At 45.9% G+C, this 19,692-nt stretch overlaps 1 protein-coding gene across 3 annotated transcripts in view; it reads right to left on the bottom strand.

Moving 5' to 3' along the window:
- CUNH8orf76 (chromosome unknown C8orf76 homolog) overlaps positions 1-11,392 on the bottom strand; it is a 32,024-nt gene extending 20,632 nt beyond the window's left edge. The window contains exons 1-6 of one of the 3 annotated variants that reach the window (XM_004838001.3): positions 11,220-11,377; positions 10,872-11,063; positions 8,756-8,851; positions 7,843-8,038; positions 4,012-4,469; positions 1,700-1,832 (exon numbers count right to left, since the gene is read on the bottom strand). In XM_004838001.3, coding sequence (XP_004838058.1) covers positions 1,700-1,832; positions 4,012-4,469; positions 7,843-8,038; positions 8,756-8,844 — 876 coding nt within the window. In that variant the 5' untranslated portion in view covers positions 8,845-8,851; positions 10,872-11,063; positions 11,220-11,377. Of the gene's footprint in view, positions 1-1,699; positions 1,833-4,011; positions 4,470-7,842; positions 8,039-8,755; positions 8,852-10,871; positions 11,064-11,219 lie in introns of all 3 variants that reach the window. The other 2 variants (XM_087184400.1, XM_004838000.3) reach the window with 2 other exon arrangements.
- Between the last annotated feature and the right edge of the window lie 8,300 nt (positions 11,393-19,692).

Here is a 19,692-nt window from a genome sequence, read left to right as displayed (position 1 = left end):
GCTACAAAAAGGAATGAAGTTTTGAGAAATGTTACTATATGGACGAATCTTGAAATTAATATATTAAGTAAAATAATAAAATAAGCCAGCCACAAAAGGTCAAATACTGAATGCTTCTACTTTTTTTTTTGACACAGGGTCTTGCTATGTAGTTCAGGCTGGCCTCAAACTTGTGGAGATCCTCCTGCTTCAACCTCCCAAGTGCTGGGATTATAGGTGTGCACCACCAGGCCCAGCCACTTATTTTAAGTATCAAAAATAGGCAAATTTATAAAGAGAAAGAGCTCAGAGGATCCCTGGAGTGGCAGGAGGAGGGAATGGAAGGTGCTACTTGATGGATGTAGCTCTGTTTGGGTGACGAAGACTGGAAAGACCATGGTGATGGTGGGGTCGGTGCAGCACGTTAGACCGAGTATGGAGCGGCAAACAGGACATCCACATGTACTACAGAATGCTCCATAACAGTAAGTGTGTATACTCGGAGTAAAACAGAGGGAGAAGGGAAACTTATAAAAGTGACATAGAAAACAAAAGGACAAAATTAAAGTACATGGAAGAAATAAGGAGAGAAACAGCAGTGAAGCCTCTGAGAAGGGAAGAGGGATTTAAAAGTGAACAGCCCACAGCTGCAACGCTGTAGGAAGAAACGGGAAGAGAGACCAGGAAAAGGAGCAAGTGAACCTCTGAGACGAGCCTGGTGAGAAAGACAGGAAAAGCGCCTACGGTGGGCAGAGTTACAAAGGCCAAGGAGCCGGCCAGGAAAGCTGGATGGAGGAGCAGGGACGACCCGAGGATGCAGCCCCGAGGGAGAGGGGCCGGGCCAGGGGGGTGGGGCCTCTGCTCTGGAGAGTGACGTCAGGACAGGGGCACAGTCACTCCCAGGGAAAGTCCTTCAGCTGCCCAGCTTCAGCCGTGTACTGAAGGAAGCGGCATGAAGAGCTTAAAACCTCTATAACGACATCTTGACAGGTAAATAAATCTCAATTGCATATGTATCTCCAGAAGACATGTTTTCAACACATACTTTACAAAAGCCAGCTTTTTTTTCTTGGTACTGGGGAACTCAGGTCCTTGCGCTTGCGCAGCAGGCAGTGAAACCACTGAGCTACATCCCCGGCCCAAAAATCCCGCTTTTAAAAAAAGCTACTAAAGGTTTTAAATGGCACTTGCATTTCTCCACAGCCACGAGAGCCAGAGCCAGAGCCAGAGCCAGAGCCTCGAGCAGGCGAAGCAGAGGAAGCCGGAGGCCAGCGCCCCCAGCTGCAGCCAGCTCCGCCTCCTCAGACCTGACTGGGCCACGGCCCTGCGCCTCAGGTCTGGCCCCGCGGCACAGCTCAACACTGCTCCACCTGTTCGCTCACCCTAAGGCACCACAGGCTCTGAGCACAGCGCTGCCGGCCAGCAGCTGCAGGGGCTGATGAGGAGGCCGCTCTGGCATCTGGTGAGCATCAAGGCACCAGAGGGAGGGAGACGGAAGTACTGGGATGAGTTTTGGCCCAGTTTCTTAAAAAATGGCATTGGAGGGCCGGGGATGTAGCTCAGTGGTTCCGCCGCCTGCTGCGCAAGCGCAAGGACCCGAGTTCCATCCCCGGTACCAAAAAAAAAGAAAGAAAAACAAACAAATTTTAAAAATGGCATTGGAGCCAGAAGAGGTATTTACAGTGCCTCGTTTCACAGGACCCCGAGGGGACTCACTCACCTCAGCGATCCGCAGTAGGGCGTCCTCTGGGAAGTGAAAGCCTTTCATTCTGTCTTCAATTTCCCGCTGAGTCCTTTCGTTCTTCTCCAAAGCAAACGACGTCTGCTGAGCTTCGGTGAGCTGAAGCAAAAGCCTGCAAAGCCCAAAAGCCCTTGTGCAGCTCCGAGACAGGTCGGCAGGAGGACTCGCCATGCAGAGCGGGGGCTGGGGGCTCGGGGCTCGGGGCTGAGGCTGCCTGGCGGACGGAAGGCTCCGCACCCTGAACCACCGCTGGGTCCCGGAGACCTTCTGCTCCAAGAAACCACCCAGCTGCACGTGTAGTTAACACACTGGAACTTCTCAGAGTGTAAGGGAGCAGCCCCTTAGGCGAGCTTCCTGTAAAAGGCAAAGCCCTCGGAGCCGCTTCCTTCTCCCTGCCACCGCCTCGCACACTCACTCCCACCTGGTCGCAACTGCTTTTCACTGGTGTCCCACCCTCCACTTGCTGCGTCCTGGCGTCACCACGGCCAGCGGGCTCCACCCACACCACAGCCTGGATCGCCATCACCCCAACCTGCAAACCTTCACAGGCTCCTCAGGCCTGCCACACAGGGCCAAGCCCTTAAGACAGCACCTCGTGTCCTGTGCCAGTAATAAAATAAAGACAGGACTAACAGCTGACACTTTCCCAGTGCCCACCACAAACAATGCAGCAGAGTAAGGACTCCAATTCTACAGCCCCTCAAAACAGGTGTTCCCCAATCCCCACCTGTCAGGACGGGGCAGGTGGAAACCAAGACTTCAGGTTACCTGCACTCAGTCGGGCAGCTGGCAAGCAGAACAGGCCCGGCTCATGTGCCAAACGCCCACAATTTAAGCTCTCCCACACCAGACCTGATTCAAGTCCTGCCTCCTGCTCCTCTGCCTCCCGGAGGGAGCCGTGGTGCTCTTGCCCCAAGACAGCGTGACTGCTCTGGACCTGCAGCCACACCTGGCCTCCACCTTGCCTGCCCTTCCTCATCATGGTGAGGTGAGGCTTATCAGGTGAGCAAAGGCGGCCTGGCCCTGGCCTTCGTAGCTGTAGCCGTGCCACTGTGGAAATGACTTTAACAGCTCCTTACTCTGTAAAGCGGGGTCCCAGTGTGCACCCTGGGGAGGGTGAAGACTACGATGGAGTAATGTATCAGAGCACCTGGGCCTCAGGGTCAGAGATGAGCTTTTCCCCCAGGCACACGCCCGTCTCCTGCCCCACCAGCTCCCTGTGTCAGTCCACACAGAATTCCACTCAGACGCTCACAGACCACCTCACGCCCACGTGCGAAGTCCATGTGTCCAGCCCACTGGCTGGACACACATTTTCTTAATGCAGTGGACAGTGAAAGGAGAGAAATGCTTTTTTAAAAAATGATCTTTATGATCCTACCACCAACCAAGGCCTGGTACACGTACTTTGAAATAAAAGTGACAGACTCAATGCCAAATAAGCACCAGACAAATTTTAAAATCTGCCATTTCTTGGTAAGCCTCACTGTCACTATTTCTTGAATTCTCCAGAGTTAAAAATAATCTCTATGTTTTCATGAAAGTGTCTATTTCTTCTCTCTGAGGTGATAGAACTGGTCAAGTGTATTCCCTCAGCCTTTCCCTCAAATTCACATGCCGTAAGAACCCAAAGTTCTTGGAGTCCCTGGGCGGTGGTGGCAAACCTATGGCACACAGCGGCACCAGAACCCTCTCTGTCAGCACGCAAGCCAAGTAGCCCCAGCAGCTGAGCATCGGTAACAGCTATTTTCTATAAACTAAAACCTCAGTATTCCGCTGTAATTCCAGTGTTGGCACTCTGCGATAAGTAAGTGGGGTTTGGGTTACAATTTAGGCACTGGGTCTCTAAAAGATTCACCATCTCTGCCCTAGGGGCAAAGCATGGGAATCCTCTAAGGGATGAAATGAGCACTGCTTATTCACAGTATCAGCAATCCAACAGCAGACTTCCTTCAGATTCTACAGGATACACAAGCAAGAAATTCTCTCTTTAAAACAGCCCTTCTTCCCGTTTTACTGCTCTACACATTTTCTTTTCCTAATTCCTCAATCTTTTCCAGTTTTAACACTCTGTCCTGAGCGCTGACACAAGTTGTGTTCCCGAGCAAATGTTTCTACCCTCACACACTGAACTGATACAAGTTCAAAGGGCTCTGTCTCAACCCTAAGAAAAGTCCAAAGCCATGAACCAAGTGCCCGGCCTAGAAACTTTCAAAGCTTAAACTGAGCAAAAGTAAGCCCAACCCTGAGCTACTGCATGCAGTGTCGCACCCAGTACGCACTTTGTTTACCTGGCTCGAATCAAAGAGGCACACGCTTTCAGGAGCATTCCTGGGAACACAGCCTCCCGACTTCCTGCCATACAGCTGGGGGTGCTTTCCAGAGCCTTCTCACGTGTCTGGCCATGACTGCTTCTTTTGTCCAGGGAAAATACAGAGCTCTCAGGCAAGGTACCAGGGAAACACAAAAGACAGCCTTGTCCTGAGTGTGGAAAGGCGGATTTGACAGTTTTGTCACTGGAAGGCAAACCACTCTGTCCCTGTGTTGACATGAGTGACTCCGAGAGAGCCAGTCGCAGGCTCAGGTAAGCCTCTGCCAACTTGGCCCAGGCCCAGGGGTTAAATGGATGCAGGACAATCAGCTTCTGCAGGCAGAAGATGGTTTTCTCCAAGTTCGGCCAACTTGAACAAATAGCAAACTGGAGGTACAGGACAGTGCTCAAGTGGGTTGCGTTGGTCGCTTTATTTTCCTGAGAAGAAAACACACAAATGAACAGACAAAAGGTAAATAATGGTAAACTCCAAAATGTTTTCCATATAAAAATAAAGATGCCTAAAAGCCCAAGTAGGATATGTTAGAAATATCTTTCATGGGCCGGGGATTTAGCTCAGTGGTTTCAATGCCTGCTACACAAGCTCAAGGACCCAAGTTCAATCCCCGGTACCAAAAGAAAAAAAAAAAAAAAAAGAAATATCTTTCAATAGCTGTACAAGGCGAGTGAACTAAACATACTTCAACATTTCTCACTTGAAACCACAAACCTAGGGAAACACACACTCCCTAGCAAGCAGTTACCAGTCAAGTCCCAACACCCTACTGTTACAACAACACGACAAGTCATGTGGCAGTGGCTGACAAAGTCCAGCACCAGAAACATAAATTAGTTTCTTTCTAATTTGTATTATAATCCTGTCTTCAGCCAGATTTTAAGACTGTAGCCAATTTTCTTAGGCCCTGGGTGAAAGGTTCCATTTTAATATTCCAGGCTTTCTAAAAGCCCAAAAGGTAATTTCCGGGCCGGGGATTTAGCTCAGTGGTTTCGCCACCTGCTGCGCAAGCACAAGGACCCAACTTCGATCCCTGGTACCAAAAAAAAAAAAAGGTAATTTCCTTGAGGGTTTGAACAAACTCCATCTGCATATTTCCTTTGGCTTGGACATCTTACACAGGACAGCCCAGAGCCCTCAATGCTTCGTGCTGTATCCTAATTGAATCCAAATCCCTCCCTTGCTAACCAGTACCAAGGTCAGAGAAGGCTGCTTGCGTTCCTTCTGATCAGAAGACTTTTTCAAGTCTCTGTAGCCAGAGTCACCACCCATTGCCTACCTGGCCATGTGCAGAATACCCTGTTAGGAAAAACAGGCCTGCTTTCTCTACAGGAATGTCGAAGGGACAGAGAGCGGGACGAGGACCGTCCAGCTGACATGAAGTCTAAGGAGCCCTGGCCCATGAGCACCCAGACCAAGCTTCCACCCAGAACAGCGCCCAGGCAGGAAGCAGGAGTGAAAATACCCAGCATGCAGCCTGGAGGGCCCAGCATCCTGACAGGTGAAGGCACGTTCCTAGACTAAGCCAGAAGACGGGCAAACAAAACCCCACAACCTACCGGGGATACTGCACCTCCCGCAGACAGACCCTACCTTGTCTTATTCGTATACTGCCTCCTGCCTGTCCTCACCGTCCTTTAAGATCCTCTGCTCCATGCTGACCTCCTAGGGCACAGCACAGCTCCTCAGCCACCATGGTGTTGAGCAGCAAATTTTCTAACTTCTGTTTGTGTCTTTTATTCCTAATAAGGAAGACAACATGCACACCCTATTATCTGTAACAAGCGCTCCCCTGTCTGCAGTGCTCCCTGCTGCTCAAAACATTTTCACATTGAGAAGCAGGAGGGAAGCTGCTACACACAGGCTAGGATTGTGGTGCCCTGGTTTCGATAACATGGGGCTAACACACTGCTCCCTGGAAACTAAATTCCCTTTAAATTAATTTGAGGAATTTTTCCAAAATACTACAGTCCATCAATAAGAAGATGAGTTAACATGTTTTAAGTACTAGCCATATGCAGGGCAGTATTCTAAGGGTTTTACTCATTTAATCCTGACAATCTTGTAAAACTCTATTATCCCCATTTTACAGATGAGTCAACTGAGTCATTGGAAAGTTAGGTAGCTTGCCTGTGACTACACAGCTGGTAAGCAACAAAGCTATATTAAGGTGAAATACAGGTACAGCTCTGCTGTCTACTTTGTTCAGAATTACATACTGACCTGTCCCTGTACAGAATGTGAGAGGACAGTAACCACAGAGATGAAGAGACACAGACCAGAACTAACAACAAAAGAAAAGGACCCTGAGTAGGGAAGAAGTCTTAAAACACAAGATGTGGGGTTACCAGGAAATAAGGAAACCTCCAGACAGGCAGGATGCACTGGGAGAGGGGCAACGCGCGAGCCCACTGCCAGGTGTCCCACAGGCTGATGCAGTCCCAATAGTCCTGATGGGCCCAGAGCCCCTCACACGGAGCTGTCTCCCGCTCCGGAGACCTAGGGCCTTCTCTCAGCCCCAGAAACAGATGTGCTGAGGGAACCAGAGACCACCAGTCCCACCATGCCTCCAGCTGCTACTGTCCTCAACCAGCAAGCAGAGCACAGTGGATGAGGCCAACGGCGACGTGTGAGAGGGCAGCGATGGGCAGCAGAGCAGCAATGGGGTCTGGAATGGCATCAAAAGGCCCAGCGCTGTGAGGTGCAGAGCAGCAAGCCCAGCTCACTGCTCATGCCCAGGCTGGCTCACAAGGCGATCCATCCTTCTTCCACTTAAGGATGAGTGCCCAGCAAGTAGAGAAGGGCAACAAAGAGCAAAGCACAGCTGTTTTCCTGCTCTAAAGATCACTCCCACCAGGGCTCCTTGTGCTGGGGGAGCCTTGGTCTGGTCCGTAGTGAGATGGAGGAGGACCCTGCAGGCTACACAATGGGGCTCCAGATGGAGGTCATGGGGCTCACTGACACCTCTGAGGAAGAAACAGGCTCCATATGCCAGGTCTGGGCAACTCAGACTAACTCCCATATAAATTTACACAAAACCAACAGAAGTAAGCCATAAATGCCTGATCTAAACACAAAAACAAATACTCTATTTTTTTTTTTTGGTACCGGAGATTGAACTCAGGTCCTTGCGCTCGTGAGGCAGGCGGCAGAACCACTGAGCCAAATCCCGGGCCCAAAAACAAATACTCTAGAATCACAAACGACTGCCTTTCTTTAACCCTTAAAAAATTCTGCAAGTTCTATTTAAAAATGAAAAGGATTTTTTCTTGTTGTTGCTCGTTTTTGAGACAGGGTCTCGCTATGTCGTTCAGACTGTCCCTGAACTCACTATGCAGCCCAGGCTGGTCTGGAACTCACAGTGATCCTCCTGAGTGCTGGGACCACAGGCGTGCACCCCATGCCCGGCTATGAAAAGGATTATTAAGTTTGGCTTGATATTTAATTGTGTTTTTATAATTTTTTCTACTTACAGGAGTAACACATGAGTCCATGTGGAAATCTGGGAAAACAAAGCATAAGATCTTAAAAAAACCTCATAATCTATCTACTCCTCACAAGAATAAAACCTCTGAAAATGAGATTTTTCCAAACAATGGAGAATTTTGAGCATAACACAGAAGTATTATTAAAAAAAAAGGATTATATTCAAAGCTCCAAACTGTTCATAATAAAGTTCTAGTAATTTCTTTTGCTTGCCCAAACCCACTGATTCTGCTAACAAAAAATATTTATTGTTTTAGAAAATAAACCATTCAACTGTCCTTGGTAAAGGAAAGTAATGAAAGCACTCACCAAGTCTGTAGCAATCTCCAGTGCTTCCGTGTGCCTCCCCAGGTGAGCTAGACAGCGAGCCTGGCCTTCCCGGACATCCCTTGTCACGGCACAGTGGGTGGATGACAGGTTTTCAGAGATACTGGAATACTCCTGCAGGGCTCTCTGGCCATGGGGGGGCGTTGAGGATTCAGTGTAAGGATGGGGTTTTTTTTCCCTAGACAGAGGTAATGTTATCAACCCTACAATGAACTAAGGGAGACCTGAGTATTTTAGTGACTTCTACCATGGAAAATAGTACCTTATAAAAGGGACCAGGTTCCAAATCCTGGTTTTGCACCTATCTTCCTGTGAAACCATCTCATTACTATTTTCATAAAGATGAAATGAGGCAGGCATGGTGCCACTGAGCTAAATCACTGGCAATGGGATTTCCCAATGGGGAAAAAAATAAGAACCAAGATATATTATTTAAAGGAACAAATTCCCAATAATGAATGTCAGCATATTGTATACCTAAAATGTACTGATAAAATTATTTTTTAAAAAAAGATAAAATGGAACATATGTAAAGTAACCTGGTACCTAACTGTTCTTACTTCTCATTTCTTACGCATTTTGGGGTATTTTGCACCTGTATAAGGTGCCCGTGCTGGAGACTCACATGTAACACAGGGCTGGAGAACACGGGGAAACAGGGTGACAGGGACCCAAAACATTTCCTTTTTTTTTTAGAAGAAACAAAACAAATTATATAGAATCATATAGGAAAGGACAGACCCTTGGAAGTCTAATTTTAAAATACACAACACAAAAGATTCAATTCATCTTCACAAATGATACACTCCGAGCTCAGTACTGTGTTACTTACATACACTGTAACTGATAAATCAAGACTCCACTTCAAGTGTCATAACCTCACACTGAATCCCACCTGATACTCCTGGCGTCTGTAGGCCAGGTCCCCTCTGAATTTCCTGACAGTGAGAACATCCACATCATCACTGTCCTCTGTTTCTTCATCAAACCACTAGAAATCATGAAAAGAGCACATTACAGAGGGAAGCTATGCTTTTCCACCTCACAATTAGAAGCAATTTTCCATAATATAACCAATTAAACTTCAATAAAAAAGACATTTCTTCAGGATGAGACTGAAGGAGAAACACCTAATAATGACAATTTTAATGATGGCCCAGTTTTTATTAAAATATTCACAAGCAATAAACACAGCAACAAAATACTCAGAAAAGAAGCAGTCTCTCTAATTTGTGGTGTGGTGCCTCACAGTTCACTGCTTTTTTTTTTTTTGAGACAGGGTCTTGCTATGTAGTGCAGGCTTGCCTTGAACTCACTACTGAGCCCAGACTGGCCTCCAACTTGCAGTAATCCTCCTGCCTCAGCCTCTCCAGTGCTGGGACCACAGGTGTGCACCACCACACCTGGCATGCTGCTTCTTGTAGAGCAATTTTAGAGTGGCTACAATGGGAACTGGAACTCTTTAGGTAAAGAAAACAAGAGAAGAGTGACAGTCGTGGTGCTATTGTGGAAATATTTTCAAGGCACAAAAAATGGAATCTAAGCAAAGGAAATAGAAACAAAGGCTAAAAGGAGTCTTCAAAGCAATTAAATACCAAAGACCCAGTAGGGAAAAAATGTCCAACTGGGATACTTTACTTGCTTCTCTACTCATTTAAGCCTGCTGGATAGAACAGAAAGGAAAGATTAAGATTTCTCTTTTTTTTTTTTTTGGTACCAGAAATAGAACTCAGGTCCTTGCACTTGCGCAGCAGGCAGCGAAACCACTGAGCTAAATTCCTGGCCCTAAGATTTCTTGATTACTGAAAAAAAGAACATAAGATACAAGAACAAGCACTGTGTGCCAGCTTTTCCAGCTCCAAAGAAATGTCATACTACCTTTTTTGGGGGAACCAAGGATGGAACTTGGGACCTTGCACTTGCAAAGCAGGCGGCAGAACCACTGAGCTAAATCCCCAGCCCATGTTATACTCCCTTTTACTCAGAGTAAAACACACTGAGGCTGAAGAAAATCCATCATGGTTAAATGCTATTAATTCAAATGTAACAATGTTTGTGATGGTCCCACCATCACTCACACTTGCTTGGCTCTTTCTAGAAGGGTGGCCTGCATATCTGCATCCCTCTGTAACACTGGCCTCTCTCTTTAGCCCAATCTACCAGTGGAGAGAGCTAGGAACCATTTTTTTTTGTTCTCCCTCAACCACTGTGTCACTCTAGGACTCGGTAGTCTTCTGTTTTTTCTCCAGTCCCATTTTTTAGATTAGCAACTCCCAACTTTCTCCACAATAACCTATGAACCTCCACCCAATTTTTATTATGCTACTGGGGAATGCCGAAGCAAAGTAGGCTTTCAAATGACTATTTTTATTCTCCACAGGCCTGGCAGAATACAGATGATGCCTTCAAATACACCCCCTGGCAAGAGGAAGGTGCAAAGAACCTTGTGAAGGGTGGGTGGTCATGGATACCCTAAACCTCTGGTCCTGCAGCATCTGGGCAGACTACAACAGAAATCTTCTAGCCAAAGCTCCTAGGAAACCAACACAACTTTAATAATGGCTCTGAGTGTATTTGTGAGCAGCATATTTTCCTTCTCACTTAGCAAACACCATGTAAAGTGAACACTTTGGAGTTTTACTTCCTAAGTACTGTATACAACACATCACACCTAACAAAGTATTTTCATATGCATTATCTCATTTCACTCCCATCATAACCCTGTGAGCAAGTGTTATCATCATCATCATTATTATCATCGTTATTTTGTTTGTTTGGAGACAGGTTCTCACTATGTAGCCTAGGCTGACCCACGAGTCAAGATCCTCCTGTCTCAGCCGCCTGTTGGGATATAAGGAACTGACACCCGAAGGGCAACTGGTATCCACCTGTGACCTGGGTTTTTGTGCTCCAGCGTATGTGTCCCCTACCCACTCCCTAAACTCAATAGTTTACACAACTGAGTAGTGGCGGTAACGCTGAAAGACTGCATGTGGTAAGGAGAAATTTACCTGAAACAAAAATGCAATTATGGAGGACTAGTGAGTGAGATCTATATTCATGAACTAATACGAGGCTACTAAATATTCTAATTGCACAATACGCTCAGAGCTCTTCTCCAGCCAAACTATCACGCCCCGCAGGCACTGGGTAAGATGTGTCCCGACTGTTCGCGCTGCGGCAGGACTTCAGGCTGACGGCGCCTAGGACAGAAGAGAGGAGGAGGCGGTCTCGACAAGCGCGTTTCCCGGGAGGCAGAGTCAGAAACGACTTCCTGGAGGAGGCGGCCCAGCGCCCCTAGGGCGACCCCTAGGGCGGGAGGCCGGCCCGACGGCCGGCCGGGGAGGCCCACCTCTCACCTGCGGCTCGCAGCGCTTGGCGCCGTAGGGCGCGGGAGGCCCAGGCCGCCGCTCGGACCGCTCCTCGAACATCGAGTCCTCGAACTCGCCGCCGATCGGCCAGAAAGCCGGATCCATGCCGCCAAGCCCACAACGGCGCCCGCGAGCCGCCAACCGGAAGCGGGCAACCGGAAGCGGCGCGCCGCGCGCGGCACGCTGGGACGCGTAGTCGTGGGCCGAGTCGACTTCTGGGGGTCCTGCAGGCCGCTCACAGCCTTCCCTGCACTGTTAAGGCTACTTTTATCATATGCGTTTTCAGACTTAACAGCCTTACGAGAGGCACAGTGAGTCCCATCTTCCAAGGTAAGATACCAGGCCTTGGACAGTTGAAGGATCTTCTCAGTCCGTTTCTACCTGGCTGAAGCGCTCAGAAATCCCAGACTGCGCGGGTCTGTCGCAGAGACGCCACTGCTCGTGACAGCCAGCAGAAAGGAGGTCTGGGGCTTAGCTAGGGAGCGTCCGTTCTGCCTGGCACCAGATCTGGGGTTGCAGGCCGGACGGGGTTGGAATTTCACACTTTCGGGATACCCCGTGACTGTAGGAAGTAGGAATTGCTGACAGAATACGGTCATATCAATCACACTGTGTGATTCCACTGACCAGCTCCTCTTCTCGCCCTCCTCCGAGGGTACCGAACCAGGCCCGCGGGTTTCAAACCCCAGCTCTCCAGTCATTACTCCTCAAATCTAGAACCAACCCATTCATCCGACAGCTCCACACAGCCACTGGGCATTAGCTCGAGATGAGTTCAGCCAAAGGGATTTTGTTGTTTTCCTTTTCTTTCTTTTTCGGTATTAGAGATTGAACCTAGGGTCTTTGCACTGAGCTACATCTCCAACCTTCTTTTTATTTTTATTTTCAGACTGGGCCTCACTAATGTGCTAAGTTGCCCAGACTGTGTTCAGACTTGTAACCCTCCTGCCTCAGCCTCCTAGAGTACTGGGATTACAAGCATGAACCATCACACCTAGCTCAGAGAGGTCCATTTTTTTTCTTTAAATGTTGTTTTCCCATTAAAAATTTAATACTCCTTATTAGGAAAAATTTGGAGATTACAGAAAAATAGAAGAAAAAAGCAATTTATAATATCATCACCCAACAGAAAGGGTGTCCAAAAAGGGGAGAGATAGATGCTCTAATTCTAATAAGCCCCATCCTAACAGAAAAGCCAGTACAGCCTACTGTTGAGACAGATCTGTCCAGGTTCACGATCCTCATTCACCAGCCCAGTTTATGAAATGGGCATGGGTTAAAGTAACATACATCTAAAGTGCTTGTCAGACAGCAAGATGGTAAAATATTATCATTACAAATTCTTGTTCCAGAGCCAGGTGTGGTGTCACATGCCTGTAATCTCAGTACTTGGGAGGCGGAGGCAGGAGGATAGCTGTGAATTACAGGCCAGTCTGGGCTACATAGTGAGTTCAAGGACAGCCATGGACTACATGGCAAGACCCTAAATTCTTGCTCCAGAGGAAAAGCAAAGCAAAGGCAGGCAAGGAGGATAGGGTTTCCTTTACATTTTCTTTTTGGATGCTGTTTTGTCTTGGAATTCATCCATCCTGTTCAGAGAGCTCTGGGTCCAGCCTCCTCTGGCTCAAGAACCAGCTGAGCTTGATTTTGCTGAAATGGCAGGGAGTCTTGTTGAGGCAGCTTATGGGTAAATGATGGTGCTTGTGCACTTTGCCTGAGGATTCCTGGTCTCAGAGGTTTACAACCTTTTTATCACCAAGAATTTTTATCACCAATCTGTTTCTAAGGATTTTGATACATAAAAATCTGGGTTTTGTTTGAGTTTCCCATCACAAGGTGGACATCATCCCCACCAGGCACCCCTCCTTCCTCTGTCCTAATTCGCCCTTTCTTCTACCTATTCCTATGCATCTGGCACACTATCAAGGCCAATGATGGTGTCGTTTTCACTCTTCTAAATTCAGCCTTCAGACAGGACTTGGTCCAGAGCATCTGGATCAATGCCTGTTGGATGGACAGGTGAATGACAGGGAGGAGCACTTCTCAGTTCTGCATCACACGTTCATATCCTGCCTGTGAGTTGAGGAGGGCAGGAACCAACAGTCCCCTGTGAAAGTGCCCTGAATCAAGATGATGAACCCTCACCACCCCAGGACCTTACTGAGTCTTGCCTCCAGCTAGCTGCTGTTCTGAACTGGCCTCCCACATTCTACCCTCCAGTCTTTGCTGGGAGCACTGCACTGTGGATCACCATGGCCAGGCCTAACGCCTCCTCCCATGGAGGAGACCAGGCGACAAGAAGGCATGGCGGAGCAAGGCCTGGGGAGAAGAGGACTGTCTCTCCCCCGCCCAGTCGCCAGAGAACCATCAAGCATGATGTCCTGCAGACCTTAGCTCTCTCCTGGCCCCGGTTACAGACCAGCCTCTTTACGTCCCCTGCGCTGCCCTTGTCTCTACTATAAATAAAGGTGCTGAGGATGCCAGTGCTTTTTATCCCATCAAGAGAAGGGGTTTCCACCTGGCCCCAGCTTTATCAGCTTTATCAGCTCTTTGTCATTCTCTTTGTCTGTCTTTCTTAATCTCCCACCATCGTTTCTCACTCCATGGACCCTTCAGCCCTGCAGGCCATGGCAAGTCTTTCCCTCCTGCAAGCTTCCCTGCCCTGAGCAGACCCCAGCTCACGATTTCCTTTGTTAGGAATTCCCCTCCCCCATACCCTTCAGCCTTTCCTGGCTCACATAGCCCTTGTCTAACACCAGGTGCCTCTCCTAGGATGTTTCACATAGCCTGTGCTGGTTCCACATTCACTTTTTTGTCCCATGCTCACTTGTCCACCACCCCCAGTAGATCATGAGCTCATCCAAAGAAGGCATTGGGTCACTCATGTCTGTCTACCACTAAGCACAGTGTCTGGCACCCTGTACACCCTCACTCAGTATTTATTGAGTGACTGAATCAACACTGTATGCTCCTATAGGGCCATGATTGACACAGTATTCTGGTTTAGATCTAAAATGTCTCTTAACTGGGCCTGGTGGTACAGGCTTATAATCCCAGTACTAAGGAGGCTGAAGCAGGAGGACTGCAGTGAGTTTGAGGCCAACCTGGGCTGCATAGCACATTCAAGGCCACCCTGAACTACCTAGCAAGACTCTGCCTCAAAGAAAATAAAAAACAACAACAAAAATGTCTTTAAAAATGTCTCTTGTCTTCAGATATGAGTCTTTTGGAAGGTGATCAGATTGTGAGGTCTCCAGCTTCATAACTGGATTAATCCATTGATGAGATAAGAATTTAATGGCATTACTGGGGAGTGATAAAAATTCAGGAGTCAGGGCCTCATGAAAGGAGCAGGTCACAGAAGCGTGACCTTGTCTGTGGTCCCTTCCTCCCTGGCTCTTCCATCTCTTTGCTTCCTGGCAGCCATAAAACAGTCACCTTTGTCTACCACACTCTTCAACTATGTTGTTTCTCCTCACCACAGGCCTAAAACAATGCAGCCAGCTACCCATGGCTAAAAGTTCTGAAACTATGAGCCAGAATAAATCCTCCCTCCTTTAAGTTGCTTAGCTCAGGTACTTTCTTTTAGTGATCAAAAGATAACACAGAAAATTGGTACCAGGAGTGGGGCCTCGATTTCCAAGATGCCCTCAAGACATCTTTCCTATTGTTCTGTGCAAAGTACTTGGCTTCTTTTTAATGGCATTAATCTGTTCAGTAACCACATGTTCCATGGTCCCAACTTTACACGTGCTTCTTTTCTAACCAAGCTGCAAGTTTTTCAAATTTGTCAGTTCTACTTTTTGCTCCCAGTACTCACTGTAAAAGCAGTCAGCCAGAAATATATATGCCACGAATGCTATACTACCTTGAAATTTCCTCTACTAGATTAATTAGTGCATTGCCTTTAAATAGGCTCACACAGTCTTAGAGCATGGATAAAATGTAGACAAATTCTTTGTCAAAATGTCATACTCAAGGCCTCTAGAGCAATTCCCAATAGAGGCCTAATTTTCATCTGAAACCTCAGGATACATTAACCTTTACTATCTGCAATCCTGTCAGTATTCTGATCCACCAGGATCACCCATTAAGCTCAACTTACAATACCCTGAGCTTTTTCTAGGCTGCATTTCCAAATTTTTCCAAATTTCTCCCACAAGCAAGTTCCGAAGGGTTCTGAACCACATGATCAGGTGGAGTCACAGCAACAACCCCATTTCTGGCACTAATTTTTTGTTACTCAACTTTTTGTCACTGTGACAAAATACCTAAGATAGACAAAGGTTTTAGTCCATGATCAGCTGGCTCCATTGCTCTAGGCCTATAGTGAGGCAGAAACATCATGGTGGAAACACATAGTGGCGCAAAATGGCTCATGGTGTGGCAGCCAGGCAGCAGAGAGGGTGAAAAGGATCTAAAGAGGAAGGGGCCAGAGGCAAAACATAGTTCTCTATAACCAGCTTCCCTCAACTGTCCCACCTTCTCATGTCCTAATAATACCATCAGATTATAAATCAATAGATTAATCCACTGATTAAGCTGGAGTCTTAATGAGCCACTGACTTCCAAAAGCCAGTCCTCTGAACACATATGCTTTTAGGGGGACATTTCATACCCAAACCACATACACACATTCATTTCTCCATTCCATGCATAATGCAGTGTGTCTGAAGGCTTTTTCTGTGCCATGAGCCAAGAATATGCCACTCAAGGTCTCTGCTGACATGAAGCCCATACTAAGGTGGGGAAGCAGGTAATAAACATATAAGCAAGCAAATTAATTACAGATTGCAGTGATGATAAATAATTACAGGGCAGGGCCGGGGATTTAGCTCAGTGGTTCCGACGGCTGCCTTGCAAGTGCAAGGTCCAGAGTTCAATCCCCAGTACAAAAAAAAAAAAAATTACAGGGCTTAGTAGTCTAGAACATCTTCTGTATGAAACCACATCTCTTCTTACCCATGCAGTTTTCCTCTGAGCAGTCCTTCTCAACTTGCATAGATATATTTTTTGTTGCTGTTCAGCTTCTATAGATATTGATATTCTCTTTTCCTTGTTTCTGCCTTTTTCTGTTCCTTCGGAACAAAATATATCCTTACATTGCTGGCATGAAAATCATCCCACTAATTTTTATGGGGGTTTTTTGGTACCAGGGATCCAACTCGGGACCTTGCACTTGTGAGGCAGGTGGTGGCACCACTGAGCTAAATCCCTGGCCCGATTTTCATGGTTTTTTTAACCAATATATATTAATATTTTAAGCTCACTCAAATATCCCATATTCTGTAAATTGAGTCAAATAAAATTTGGTGCATATCTACTGTAAGCCAAGTGGTGTTTCCAGAGTGAAAGTGATAAATAAGGTAAGATTCTTGCTCACGTGGAACTGAAGTTTTAGTGGGGAGACAGTGAACAATCCATGTTCCAGGGGAGCATTGCTGAAAACACTGCAAGGTGAACGAATGACCTGAAAACTCCCTTGGCAATTTTACAGTTGAAGCATTTAACACACGGCAAAGGCCCAGGGGGAAGACTGTGGAAGATGCTTTGGGAAGGTAGGACATTCAGAAGTTCCTGTGTATTGGGAGAATTTAGAAAGACACACACATACCCAGGCCAAGATGAGTGCTCATAAAAGACCTAGGGTGCTTCTGGGGTTCACCACAGGCCTGGAGTGCTGGAACATCCCAGCACTGAGCAGTGGCCAGACAGGAAGTAGTATTTGGCTTTTTATTTTTCTTTTCTTTTCTTTTTTTAACATAGCATTACGAGTTCTAGCCAAAGCAATTACTCAAAAAATAAAAGGCATCCACATTGGAAAGGCTATCTGTTCACTGGTGACATGGTCCTAAGTATAACAGAAAGACCCAAAGAATCCACAAGAAAGCTACTAGAGCTAATAAACAAATTCAACAAAGTTGCCCATTACAAGACCAACAATGAAAATCAATTCTACCTATACCCCAGCAATGAACAATGCAAAAAATGGGAATTAAAAAAGCAATTCCATTAACAACAGCATCTAAAATAATAAAATACCACCTGGGCATGACATCTGTACACACATCTGTAATCCCAGCACGCTGGGCGGTTAAGTCAGGAGGATTGCAAATTCAAGCCCAACTTGGGCAACTTGATGAGACCTTGTCTCAAAATTGAAAAATAAAAATTTAAGGGCCGGGGATTTAGCTCAGTGGTTTCACTGCCTGCTGCGCAAGCGCAAGGACCCGAGTTTAATCCCTGGTACCAAAAAAATTAATTAAATAAATAAATAAATAAAAATAAAAATTTAAAAAGGGGTTAGGATGTGGTTCAGGGCTAAGGCCCTGGATTCAATCCTCAGTACAATCAACCAATAAAATAAAATGTAGGAATAAATTTAACCAAGGTGAAAGACTTGTACACTGAAAACTACAGAACATTGCTGAAAGCAGTTAAGGCCTAAATACACGGAATAACATTCTGTATTCATAGATATGAAGACTTGAATACTGTTAAGATGTCATTATGACCCAAAGCAATCTACAAATTCAACATAATCCAATTTCCAGCAGTTTTTTAAAAATGGAAAAGCCAATCCTCAAATTCATATGAAATCAGAAAGCCAAACAGAACCACCTGCCCCCCCTCAAATCTTGAAATAGAAGAAAATTGAAGGTCCTACAATCTTGATTTCAAAACTTACTACTAAATCAAAACAGTGCAGTGCTGGTATAAGGACAGAATTATAGATCAGCAGGGCCAGGAATTTAGCTCAGTGGTTCCGCCACCTGCTTCACAAGCACAAGGTCCCAAATTCAATCCCAGGTACCAAAAAAAAAAAGAATTATAGATCAACAGAATAGAGTCCAGAAGTAAACTTTCATATATATAGCAAATTGATTTTTTACAAAGGTGCCAAGTTAATCCAATGGGGGGGGGAATAGTAGCTTTAACAGATGGTGCTGGGATTACTGGGTTATCCTGCACAAAAAAATGAAGCTGAACTCCCATTTCATACCACATACAAAAACTCCAAATGGATTAAGGACTTAAATGTAAGAGCTAAACCCATAAAACTCTTAGAAGAGGGCCAAGGATTTAGCTCAGTGGTTCCGGCGCCTGTCTCAAAACCACAAGGTCCTGAGTTCGATCCCCTGTACCAAAAAAAAAAAAAAAAACTCAGAAGAAAATATATGGGTAATCCTCAAGACCTTGAATTTGGCAATAGCTTCTTAGATATGATATCAAAAGCCACCACTGCATATAATGAATCAACAAATAATGAAGACTGAGTATATTTGCAAATCATATAAGATTGTAACATCTAGAATATATAAAGCACTCCTAAAACTTAACAACAAAGAGCCAACTCAATCAAAAACTGGGTAAAGACTTGAACAGACATTTCTCCAAGAAGATACAGAAGTGGTCAGAAACCACAGGGAAAGATGATGTCACTACGGAAATGCAAATCAGAACCCCAATGAGATACCACTTCCTATCTGCTGAGATGGCTGTAACTATCCCTATGTTAACTACACTCTATCCTATGTCCTACACTCTATCCCTATGTTAACTATACTGTATAATAATTTTATAAAAAGGCATGAGCAAGGACAGAGGAAACTGAAACCCCTGTACACTGCCAATGAAATTACAATACAGAGATGCTGTGGAAAACATTTTGGCACTGTGGAAACGTCTGGTGGTCCCTCAAAACAGTTACACATAGAGCTGGGTGTAGTGGTACATGCCTGTAGTCCCAGCCACTCAGGAGACTGAGGCAGGAGTATCACAAGTTCAAGGCCAGCCTGGGCAATTTAGTGAGACACTCTCAAAATAAAATAAAATTGGGCTGGTGATGTAGCTCAGTGATAGTGTATTAGGTACAAGGCACTGGATTTAACCTCCAGTGCTGCAAAACAAACCATCAAAACATAGAATGACCATGGGAATGTGGCTTAATGTGAAGGCCATGGGTTGAATCCCCAGTCCTGCAAAAAACAAGAAAAATTGGGCCGGGGATTTAGCTCAGTGGTTCCGGCAGCACAAGGTCCTGAGTTCCATCCCCGGTACCAAAAGACAAAAACAAACAAACAAACAAAAAACAAGAAAAATCCCTAAAAAACAGGAACCCAAATACTTGCATACCAGTGTTCACTGCAGCATTATTTACATACCTAAAAAGTGTAAACAACCCAAGTGTTTATTGACAAATGAGTGGTAACCAAAATATAGTGAACATATACACAATGAAATGTAATTCAGCCATTGAAAAAAGTTCTGATGTATGCTGCAGTGCTCACTTCGGCAGCACATATACTAAAATTGATGTATGCTGCAACATGAATGACCTTGAAAACATGCTAAATGAAATAAGCCAGATACAAAAGGACAAATACTGTATGATCTGTTTATTTGAAATATCAAGAATAGGCAAGTTCATAGAGACAGAAAGTAGACTAGAGGTTACCAG

Source organism: Heterocephalus glaber, unplaced genomic scaffold, assembly GCF_053883595.1.
Source record: "Heterocephalus glaber isolate CG9 unplaced genomic scaffold, H.glaber_assembly_v1.0 deba00000281, whole genome shotgun sequence".
Lineage (NCBI taxonomy): Eukaryota > Metazoa > Chordata > Mammalia > Rodentia > Bathyergidae > Heterocephalus > Heterocephalus glaber.
The sequence above is the reverse complement of the archived record's forward strand: the minus strand, read 5'-3'. Positions and strand labels throughout refer to the sequence as shown.